Raw genomic sequence first — 12,559 nt, forward strand, 5'->3', positions numbered from 1 at the left:
ATCGACGGACCTGCAGCAGAAATATAGAGGATTTGTGATCCTCAGCATATCTCCTGACATTATCTCCTGTTTCTTTGTTTTTTAATCTCACTTTTTATTTTTGTACTGTGTGCTAACCTGATCCAGTGGGGTGAATCCTGCCACATGCTGCCCCGACACGTGGGTACAATTTCAGACGATCAATGAGTAGCATCACAGCAGCCGGCTGGAAGTCTGTGTCCCCGTCCAAAGCCAGGATGTAGGTGTTGTGCTTCTCTCTCTGAAGCAACAGAAACAGTTTGCTCTGGTTTACATTTATTCCAACAGGGTCTTTTATGTTCTATTGAGAACTCATTTGCATGCATGTTCCTGGACATCAAGTAAATGTTTCTCCTGTCTCACCTGGACCTCTGCTCTCAGCTCCTTCTCATCCTCTCCTGTCTGCCAGCGTGTGAAATATTTGTTCATGAGTTTCCAGCCCAGAAGATAATAAAGGTACATGACCTGGAAACAACAGGTCATATAACTGAGAACATTTTGAAATGTCACCTTCCTAAAAACCCAATTGTAAATGGTTCATAAAAATGGAACTAAATTCTGGGGTCAACGGTCAATTGTAAATGGAACTAAATTCTGGGGTCAACGGTTAGTTTTCCTACCTGAGACCATCTCTTCTTGTGGCGAATGCGTTCTTTGTTCTTGAAGTGAACCACAATGTTGTTCCCGTGAGGCATGGTGATGACGAGACGACCTCCGTACGGTGTCTGTATGATCTTCTGATCAGGGATGTGCCTCTGCTTTCTGAAGGACTTTTCACTGAGGTTAGTGAAGATGCTGATCACAGAGAATGACAGGACACTTAGTAATTTGTACTTCCTAAGATGAGACTTAACCCTAAAAGGCACACTAAGTGTAGACCATCTGTGATCATGGTTCTTACCAATAAACTTCCGTAATGATTTTCACAAGGTTTTTTCCATATTCGTTGAGGTGACCCTCGGCACTCCCCTCAACATGAATAAATGCATCATCAAAGAAGATGTGGGCTTCAAAGGTGAAATCATCAAACTTTGCCTCTGTCTTTGGTCTGTACCTGTCCAGTCTGCAGCAATTGGAGAAACATAGAAAGGAATTGTGAGAAAATACTTTGTGATAAAGTAAAAGTATGCTACTTTACAAAATGTTGTTTCATTTCCATGACAAAAAGCATTTCTTTAACTAGACTTAAATGTTTAAATTTGTTTGATGTATAAAACACTGAAGTGGAAGAAACGGAATTTAAGCAGCATCTGTTTTAGAAAGGGTTCGGTGATATATTATGAAATTGTTCTATAAATGTTTGTTTAACTTACCTGAAAATTGAGATAATGATGGTCATCATCTCATCATAGGTCTCATGCCACATGGTCGCACACAGATACACCATCGCTGTTTGAAATGGTCTAAAACTTGATATGAGGAGATTTACACATCTGAGAAACATTACCCTCTAAAAATGGAAGATTACTCCTACACACTCACCACCCACACTTACTTTTTCTTCTTCTTTTTGGTCAGGACATCAAATCGGATGTTGAGGAGCAGGGACTGTTCGATAAAGGCTAAAAAACCTGCTGAAGATGTCTTGGGTTCTCTGGATACGAAACACTTTGAGGCGCCACAGATAGATGGTGGCCATCACAAGACTGATCCACCAGGACACCGCTGAACCTGACGGCCGAGAAAACAATAGGTGGAACTTCCAACATTGGATATTGAAAAAATAGAAATACATCGTGTTACAAGTATTTTGAAGAGACACTGTAGGATACATTAAAACAATGGATCCTGCACATTCATTAGTTCTGTGTACATGCAAGCAAGCTCTGAATTCCTTTGGTGACCCTATTTTAGAACTTAGAACTTAGAAACCTATAATTAGTTTAACTTTATCATTGTTTTTTTGATTTTGTAATTTGTGTCAGCGTTTAGTTTATTACCTGTAAGCATGCCAATGTCAGATATCTGGGACATGTCAAGGAAACACAGAGTGTGCGTAACATCCAGAACCAGATGTGGAAACACACTGTCATTCAGGCTTTGGTTTCTTCCATCCACAGCTACGGTGCAGTAGGCTGGGAAGTTGATGCTTGTAGCCCCACTCAGACTTCTTCTGTAAATCTGATAGTAAACGATGACAGGGATGACCAGAACAGCCATAACAGCCAGAGAGGCCAGGTACAAGGGCAGAATGAAGCATCGCCGCAGAGCGTGCATCTTACAAGCTGCCAATGCAAACCAGTGGCAGAGTGCTGAGGAGATCAGCTGGACCCCGATGGTGATGACAATAATTCTTGTCTCACGGCTTGGAATGGAGTTCACAATGCCCCAGTCCATTTTGGACAAAGGAACGTATGCTCCGAGAACAGAGGCAGTCACTACAATCCTGAGCAGGCTGGAGAGGATGTGCAGAACGTTCTGGCACTTGGTCATGTCTTTGCAAAGTTTCTTGAGGAAGATGGAGCTGCTGTCTTCGCCGATCACTCTGAAGTATTTCTCATACCAGTTGAAAGATACCAAGAAGGACCCACCAACGGCCAGGCCCACCCACGTGCTCATCCTGGTGTCACCCTTCATGATGTAGAGGATGAGGAACAGGATGTAACCGAGCAAAATGAGGATGAAGGCAGTGATGGATGGCAGGAGGACGCAGTTCCTTTCTTTGGCCGTGCAATGAGTGATCACCTGTAGGAGCGCAGAGAGGACGGCTACAGCATTCAGTATTGTCGCATTGGTCACGATGTCCAAGTGTGGCATGGTGAGAATCGCTGAACCCACGGACACCAGAAACTCAAAGAACAGAACCTGAAGAAGAAGCAGAAGAAGATGTTGAAATTCAGCAGCTTGGTAAAGAAAAGGATGAAGAGTTCTGCCAGGATTTGTTATTGGCATCAGGCACAGATCAGATGAAGTCAGAAGATGCTGATGTTCGGAGATGTTTCCTTTGTCTCACCAGGGCAGCGGTTGCTTTTCTTGGCAGCTTTGATGATTTGTAACATGCCTTCCAGGTGCTTTTGAGAAAGAGAAGCACACTAGAGGTAATGAGAGAGCAGCCGACGCACAGCAGAGCAACGGGTTTCTGCTTAGTCGAGATGGTCTTTGTGCCTTCATTGGACATTGTGAGGAGGAGGAGGAAAGATGTCTGCAACAGAACAAATAAAAAACTAATCAGTTAATTAATATTAATCATGTTACCTGAAGTCAACAGCTGCTAAATTAATAGAATCATCCTGGGTCAAGTCATTACACCAAAACATTAGGGACAATTAACATGAACAAAACTTTATACAATCACATCACAAATTCAAGGATCATTTCTCCCTCATCTAGCTGTTGTCATATTCATGGTTTTTAATGAGATACCAACAATGTATAAAAGTGTCCAACCTTGCTACACACTGCTAGTCCAAACACAATCACACTGGTTATACAGAGAGTTAGGATCTTTAGTATTTTGACAAGTTTCCAGGGTGTTTGTTCATCTTCGATGGCAGGGACCTCTCGAGCGATGTCCCACGGCCTCCTAACAAGACAAAAACATCAAACTCTTAGGTAGAAGGGTAGATACTGTAAAAAAGTAGAAAGGCCAATAAAATGATAACAAATTATAACAAATGCACAGTAAAAATAACAAAATTAAATGTAGTTATGAGATCCCTTTAGAACAAAAGTTAACAGACTTACCATGCCTTTAAATTGTGCAAGTTGTGAATTAAGACAGGGAAAATCTAGTAACCCTAAAACCTCTCTCTCGAGCCAACTAGTCATGCACTCCTCTGAGGTATCATGCTTAACCCTGATCCTGTGTTATGAAGAACACTTTGTGATATGCAGGTGCCTTATGTCCTGCTCCCCCATGTGTGAAACCATAATACATTCATATAATACTGTTATAATACCAATAATAAAAAGTGCCATTATAGAAAAGTAACAGGGATATGTGAAATCCTTTGAAGTATCCCGTTGCCAGTCGGTGTTTTGGTGTAGCTAGGTGCAAAAAGTGGGCAGGGTTTATGGGGGAGCCACATCGGTCAAAGTCGTAAATCAAACCAATTTAGACAGGAAGGGTATCCTTATACTCTCTAATAATAATTCACAATTTTCAAAAATATTGTCATTCTACCTGCCAGTAACTATGTTGCAATATAAATAACATCTTATATGTCTATATAGTGTTTAAAAAAGATTTTAAAAAACTTTTAAAAATTTTTTTCACATTTTCCAATTGAACTTGATTACTTTGAAAAATAAATATTTAATGTTTGCTACAATTGTATTATTGTCACATTACTCCGAATAAATAATTTTTACTCATATCTGTAAATATGTTTCTAATAGTAAACAAAATCTGAATCTAAAAATATTTACTTATAATGTGCATACTTACCTGTGCACATCTTTGTCATCCTCCATGATGAATATGACAAATGAATGTCCTGTGCTTCAGTGTCTGTTTTTAAAGGTAGACACCTGCTCATTGTGACGGCTGAGTCGTAGCCAAACCCATTAGCTACACCCAAAGTGCACTGCTGCAGGGGGGCAGTCAGTTCAGGTGGATGGAAGTCAGAGCCAGCAGATTGTACCAGAACATGAATTAGCCAGCTGAGAGTGCAGTGAACAAAAATTCTAACAAAAGTAACCATTCCTACTTACAGCAGTCAAATATACAGTCCAGTAGGTGTTAAATGAGCTGTGTGCTGTAAGAAAAGCAGGGGAGGAATCCTCAGGTCTGACTCAGAATGGTAGCGGGCCAATTGGTCCTCCACTTTGTTTCAGCCATAAAATCAGTGACTTGTGAGAAATTCCATCTAAAAAGATTTGCCCTTCTCAGCCTCTTTCATTTGAGTAATGAAGCATTTTGAATAATGCTTTAGAGTAATCTGGAAAATCTATGTTAGATGACTAGATGCTGATTGATTTTGGTTCTGATGCCTGCCACGTGCTCCCAAAAAATTCGGTACAGTAAAACCTTTACCATGTGATGCTGCCATTCCTTTTCACATCACTTAATGTAGACGTTTAGGGACTGAGGACACCAAGTGATTAAATGTGTCAGGTGAAATTTTATCCCCTTCTTCCTGCAAACAAGTCTTAAGGTGCACAACAGTCCTGGGTCTTTGTTGACACAATCTGAGGTTCAAAATGCACACATTCTCTACTGGGGACAGATCGGGATTGCAGGCAGGTTGGTCCAGCACTCATAGCCTTTTCCTCCACAGACAGTCCTGGGTAATGTGTGTAGTGTGAGGTTTTGCATCGTCTTGTTGAAATATGCATGGGCATCCCTGAAAAAGAGCCTGACCCAATTGAACCAAAGTCATCCTGAACCCATGTGGTTATATCACGTATAAAAGAGTGAGGATTCTTGATGCGATGCCGTCTGAGGGATCAGAGAGCTCGGCCATCCAGTTTAGGTTTGGCCCTTGCCCTTTACACACTGAAATCCCCCCAAATTCCTTGAATCTTTTATTGATGTTCTGCACCGTAGAGGGTGACATATCCAAATCCCTTCCTATCTTTCTTTGAGGAACACTGGTTTTAAACATTCCGTGGTTTTAAACATTCCAATGATATTCTCACGCATATGGGCGGTCCTTGGCTGTTCTTTGGTCATAAAGGGCACAGCCTTTCCTGGATGCCACTTTTGTACCAAATCATGATGCAATCACCTGTTGGATACGGATAATCACCTTTTTTGGCAAAGTATGTTACACACAAGGAATTTGTTTCCGGTACAGAACCGACAGCACCTATCTGCAGCACCAACTCAAATGATGGCTCTAACCTGTGGGGGCAACGGGGGGGGGGGGGGGGGCACCTTTGCACAGGGACATGTGGACTGCAGGCTCCAAGATTTGAACCTTCAACCTTCCGGTTGGGAGATGACTTATTTAAATAAATTTAAATAAGTCCTGATCCTGATCCTGATTTAAATAAGAAGTTTGCATGTTAATAGAAGCCACAGATCCCAAAATGCTGCTGTGTAAACATGGTGAACAAGACATAATAACATGATATTCATTAAAACACACTGAGAACAGGCCATCCTGCATAATGAGCATTAGTTTAATACCTTAAACACTCTGTGCTGATAACACAGAGTGTTTAAAACATAAATGTAGGGCTTTTACTTGTAATGCAGTACCTTCACACTGTGATATTTATTTATTGTAGTTTTGTCAAAGTAAAGGATCTGACTACTTCTATTGCAGGTGACAGATGTATTTGACACAAGTCACTGGTTTCATCTCTGTGGGAAAAACCCATAAGCAGCATCTGCTCCAACCCCAGCAGCTTAGTCTTTTGGAGGACTTTTTGACTTCTCGATTGCCTTTGAGCAAGACTCACCTGGCTGCTTGATGCTCAACAGGTCAGACTGTGTGTCTGTGGACATTCCCAGCTGTCATGGGCTGGGTCGCAGATATACCACACACTCAGTAGCTTTTAGCTGTGAATGTGTTTAACTGTGTTAACATGAACAGACATTCCTGAAAAACTGAGCATTGCCCTCACTGAAACTCACCTGAATAACTCGTAAAAACTACGAGTAGTTCATCTTTGTTTTTATGTGTAGAACAAAAAGTTAGGCTTTGAGAAAGAACTCACAGATCTGTTGATAAAAATAAATCCAATTTTAAAATTTGGCCTGGACTTACACTATGCACTCTACACACTGGAAGAGTTTTCCTCACACATTTATGACAAAAACGTTCATGTACATGCATCCTTTTAAAAATACACACATTTGTCGACATACAGACGGGTGACAAAATAAAGCATGCATTTTCAACCAGTGGTCAATGCAAGTTGTCCCTGACCATGTTATCAATGTGGTTGTACTGTAGGAATCATTATTTTTATTTATTCATTTAAATTGTCATTTTAGAATGTGTTTCAGTGATTTGTGAACAATCAAATTTATGCAAATATATAAAGTTTAGAAAAGCCAAGGTGACTTTCAGGATTAAAATAGCACCCATCCAGTCTATTCAACCCACTGACGGGTATGAAGATGATGTGAATCATCACAGTCACAAGATCTCAGTCCAGGTGAAGCTATTCTGGTGGCACATGTTGGCCCAGCACCTTACTGAGACATTTGGGCACTTTGGTTGGATTGTCCTTTCATTTGCCATCCAACTTTACCAAGTCAGGAGGCAGTTATGAACTGTGATGGCAATGGCAGGTCACTGGAATGTGACTTATCTATGAGGGGTTTCTTGTATAGACAGGGACTTTATTGAGAAAACAATATAGCAAAACCAGGTCCAGGAACACAAAATATCTAACTGAGGTGGAGGAAGAATCCGAACTTAAAGTGTCCCACAGAGCATGAGAAAGACAAAAGACAAACCACAGTGATGATCAGGCGTTGGGGACAGATGGTGTGATCCAGAGAATGTGAATAGATGACCAGAGTCCGGGTGCTGATGATGAAGACAATGGGGTACAGAGAGTGGGGTAGGCAACAAGAAGGACTAGGCAAAGTAAGCTGATGGACCAGCACTGGACTGAGGGAAGGGAGGGGTATAAATAGGCAGGTTAAGGAGCAGCAGGTGGAGGCGACAAGTAATGATTAGACTGGGATAGGTGAGGAGGCAGGAAACCAAGAGTCCAAGTGAAAATAAACAAATAACCAGGAAGCATGTCCATGAACCATAACATCAGCTTTGACGCAGATTTCCTAATGAAATGCATATGATGTTTGTCATGCCACCACAGGTGTTTTTCCTGAACGACTAAGGTCAGATGCTGAAATAATTTCTCACTTCTTCCTTTTAGCTCTAAAGAGATTAAAGGTGCCAAACACACCGCAGTAAATGCCAGCCAACACCAACAAGTTTATTTAAAGGCCAATATACTTCTGCAAAGTGCAAAAACTAAAGCAACAAGCATATAAATAATATTATAGTGATAACAGGGTGAGGACGAGGGATAAGGCCAGTCTAAAGGGGCGAGTCAGTTTTAAGTCTTTAGGTTGATTCTGGGAGCAAGCACAACGTTAGGTACTATTAGCACTGCTAATTTAGCAGGTACCTGACCAGGCAGAGCTCTCAAAGTGATTCCATGGCATTTTGAATTTGACCCGGAGCCAGTGTGTGGAACTCAAGGCAGGTGTTGCACCTAGTAGTCAGAGGCCTTGCAGAGATTTTCTTTTGTTTCAACTAGTGAATAGGAAATTGCAATGGTCTACACACTTTAACCCCACAAAGAAAATACAAAGAATATTGGAAACAACTTATGATTTAGTCCCCCTCACCAGGGGGGTGAGGGAGAACTGAGGTAGGACTCAAGAGTGCAGACCCAGGTGCTAGTGAAAAAAGGTGATTTATTAAGGAACACAGACAAACTGTGTCAACGTATAGTACAATAACCGGGGTAGGAGGGATGGTTAAGGAGTCCAGGACGAGAAGATGAGTAGGAGGATTGCAGAAAACAGGAGAGTAGAGGACCAGGACAAGGCAGACGAATAAACAGGAAAACAGCGACAGGTGAGATGACAGGAGGGACACAGGAACAAGAAAACAGGGCTAGTGTAGCACTCGCTGTAGTGCTAGCCGTCTGGTACCTACGGCTGGGAAAATCACCGTCAGATACACATGGCTAGGAAAGTTCACCAGAGGTAATCACGACATCGCCGTCAGATACACAAAGCAGGGGGAAGATCGCCAACATGAGTGGCCCTATCTAACACAAAACAAGAAAAAAACTAAAACCTCGATGTACGCTTAAACTGTCTTACTTCCTCCGTCTGTGTCCAACATAGTGCAATGCTCCGGCGACAACAGAGCTTCTGCCAGACAGTAGGGCCCTCTCTTGCCAGAGGTTTAAATAAGGTAGGGAAGTCATTACAGTAACGCGCCTCAGCTGTGCACAACAACCCACGAGTCACTAATTACAACAAGTGACACAGCTGAGGCGCTGATCCCAAAAAAAAAGAGAGAGCAGGAGAGAGAAAGGCAGAAAAGAGGCAGATTGCGCCGAGCGGACCTGACACAACTTGGGAACATCTGGAAAACCAATAAGACCACAATGTTATAAGCAAACAGGTTTTACTGCTTTTTGTCACTTGGTGCCACAGGTGTCTCTGACTGCTATTGTGGCCTTTTCACCTCTTTTATAAGAATTAGTCTCTAATAAGCCTATCTTGTGATAAACTGTAAAAGTAAATCTTAACTCTATTGACTCTAAGTGGACATTCACCTGAATGAATTACACTAATATGTAATTGAAGCCAAGATACATGTTGGTGTAGCGGAGTTATAATTCCATTTGCCATAACCCAAATAATTTGTTGCAATGGCATTTTATTTTGTTACTTCCTCCGGAAGTGAGATGTGTGTGGTGGTAATAGATTGGGGTGCCCCTGCAAACTTGAGGGGGTGCAGCCCGTGCTGCTTCCTTATTCATAATAAGGAAGTGCAGTTCAATTGGCACCAGTCTGCCATACACTCTCACTGAGTTAATTTGAATGCCACGGAGCTAAAGCTGTTCTGTTATATTTTCCTCTGTATCAGCAATAAAGACATTTGTAGCTGAAAGGTTGTCTCCAGCCGGGTCAATCACAACGCAGAGTACCTCGACACGGGTGTGACGAAATCAATCCGCTACATTGGCATATGGTGTACCTTGGTGAAACTGGCCCATAACCAAAGTTTGCACTGTGGAATAAAATACGACTGTGAAAATGGAGAGATGTTCACCTTTATTTGGCCAAGAATGTTATAAACAAGGAATTTGTCTCCGGTACAGAACCGAGACAGCCATTTGCGGGACCAACTCACACCGATGGCTCTAACCATCGGGGGCAACTTGGGGGTTCAGTGTCTTGCCCAAGGACACTTCGACATGTGGACTGCAGGCACTGAGTTTCAAACCTCTGACCATTCAGTTGGGCGACGACTGCTCTACCCACTGAACCACAGTCACCCTTTATGTTAGCATATGGTGTATCTTGGTGAAACTGGCCCATAACCAAAGTTTGCACTGGGGAATGATATATGACTGAAAATGGAGAGATGCTCAGTTGTGCCAATAAAGCCACAGGTTTGTGCGTCAGCCCTGCAATAGACTGGTTACCTGTTCAGGGTGCAACCCACCTCTCTCCCAGTGTCAGCTGGGATTGGCTTTATTTAAAACAAAAAAATTGTTAGATCGGCTCGAACACAGGGGTGAGCGAGTCACAAAAATATGACGGACCCAGGTGGCTGACATCAGTGCAAGCAGTGCTAAGTTTAATTACAGTGAAATACAACAAGGAAATGAATAATCAGGTAGAAGTGGGACCGGGTGTCGAGCTGCAGAAGTGAATACAGTCAGTGGCTGAATGATGAGGAGAAGACCGGGCTGCGGACGCTGGGACTCACTCCTGGGCTGGTCGTGGTGGAAAGTACTGAGGAAGAACAGAGTTTGTACATACAGTTAGTAGGAGACTGTGCATCGACCTGAAAAAGGCCTGATAACGCTAGAAAGAACTGGCAGGGGAGTGAACGTAGAGCAGGGAATAAATAGGGAGAACTAATCAGGTGCAGCTGGTGGTAATCAGGGGATATGAAGCAGGTGTGTCGGATAACATAATCAAGGTAAGGGAGCAAAAACGGAGTGAGGGGAGTGAGAAGGCAGGCGCAGCCGGGCAAACCTGACAAAAGTGTCACTGTAAGCAGTGAATGTATAGGTTTACTTATTAATGTTAACTGTTTAAAATGTCACTGATACTTCAAGGTTATTTACTATATTTTGTTGAATATACTTATTTAAAGAACTTGAGTTGGGCTAAAACATATCAGAAAATACTGTTTTATTACAACCTTGAGGCAAAAGTCAAATGAAAGGTCTTATCTTTGCAAGACATGGGCAACTGAACACCATAAATACACAATACACAAACACTTTTGTCATGGCTAGAGTGTGATGCTGACTAAATTAATTCAGACAAATCATCCCAATTTAAATGATCATTTAATATTACAATTATTCTGAACAGAGTAGTAGTAAAACAGGTCATCTGGTAGTTAGGGAACAGAGAACAGAGTCACTCCTCCTGCAATGGGATAGATAAAGTATTAAATAAGAAGGTTGTCAGAGCGCCAGTCAGTCATTGTTGGTCACGTGGTACCATCAGGGGTCCAGTCAGTCAGAGCCTGGCTTGGCCGGGGGTCCAGTCAATCCCGAATTCGCTACACTTTCACGGTAGCATTCTCATCCTCTCTTCTTCCTCTAATTAGCCCCTTCAGGCTCACTCTTTTAGCCATAGCTTTCCTTAGGCTGTTACATCAATCTCTGAACTTAGCTTCCTGTCTCCAGTTTTGGGAGACAACACCCTGAGATGTTCTCAAAAACAGGAAACATCTTGACCAACTTATATAAGCTCATTGTTCAGCTCACATGAACTTAGAGTGAACCCATAAATACTATTCTATTATATAATCCATATTAACATGTAACTTAAACCACTACACTTTCATCACTCAAATGGTTGTGATCTGCTTGACTGAAAGTCAAAGTCAGCCAGAGAAGAGATAACACCGTCTGGTTCGCACGTCTCTGTGGAGTTGGCAAAAGTACAGAAATCCGTCAACGATATCATACACAACAATCATGTTTATATGGCTCTATTTGCACCAGAAAGCTTCATTATTTGTCTTATTTGTTGTCTCTGCATACAAGTTCTAGTTTTTACCAAGTGAGGGAGCAGAAAACAGGTCACTATGGCTCAGATGACAGAGGCTTACTAATCACAAGCTTGACAGTACATCCCTGGCTCGTTGGGCAGGCCAACAATTAATACATCTCAGTTTTGATTTTTCAATTCTATTTGTCTCTGTATCTCAAAGATGCCATTCAGGAGAACCCTCTGAGCATTGCACGTCTTAAGATCTCTGTTATATGTTTTGCTCCTCACGGCCCATGGGTAGTTTCTCTTAAATTGGTCTTAATTGTTGCTCAATATTTCCCATAAAGGTAGGGTTGCTTTTCAGAAGCATTTTTTGTTACATATCTTGAAATTCTCTTTTCATCCTGATGGCAGTGATTACATTAAGAAACAAATCCATCATCCGTGGCAGCAGCAGGGCTGAAAAAAGCCGGCTTCCCTCTTTGCATCTCCACACTGGAAAAGCGCGGACTTCTAAGGCCAGTTACAAGCCAGGGCTACAGTAGTTTAGCCATGAACCAGAGGTCCCCAACTATGGTTCAGGGCTGCAGATCTGTGTGGGTAACACCATATTCAGGAAACTTACAACTAGAGGGAAGTTGGATGCTGCAGGAAGTAAAACTAGAATTAACATCACTGTGGCTTTTGGACAGCAGTGACAACTGAGAGATCAAAAGGGGCTGAAAAGTGACTCCATAGTGGCCATGTTTGTGTTGGACAGGTTGTTTTGTTTGGGGGCATTTGTATTTACCAGAAATCTCTAAGGAGTAATCAGGAAGTGCACGTTGTGTTTTGGAGGGGTGGCTTTGGAGAGAAGTCGGAATGAAAGGGTGGGATTTCTTCGCTTGCCTACTTTCATACTTTCAAAATCGACCTTCCTTTTGCTGT

At 42.1% G+C, this 12,559-nt stretch overlaps 1 protein-coding gene across 1 annotated transcript in view; it reads right to left on the reverse strand.

Annotated features, from left to right (window-relative positions):
• LOC109952805 (chitin synthase 6-like) overlaps nt 1–60 on the reverse strand; it is an 8,955-nt gene extending 8,895 nt beyond the window's left edge. The window contains exon 1 of the mRNA XM_020588061.1: nt 11–60. Coding sequence (XP_020443717.1) covers nt 11–60 — 50 coding nt within the window. The remainder of the gene's footprint in view (nt 1–10) is intronic.
• Between the last annotated feature and the right edge of the window lie 12,499 nt (nt 61–12,559).

The sequence above is a fragment of the Monopterus albus genome, unplaced genomic scaffold (genome assembly GCF_001952655.1).
Source record: "Monopterus albus unplaced genomic scaffold, M_albus_1.0 scaffold500.1, whole genome shotgun sequence".
Taxonomy (NCBI): Eukaryota; Metazoa; Chordata; class Actinopteri; order Synbranchiformes; family Synbranchidae; genus Monopterus; species Monopterus albus.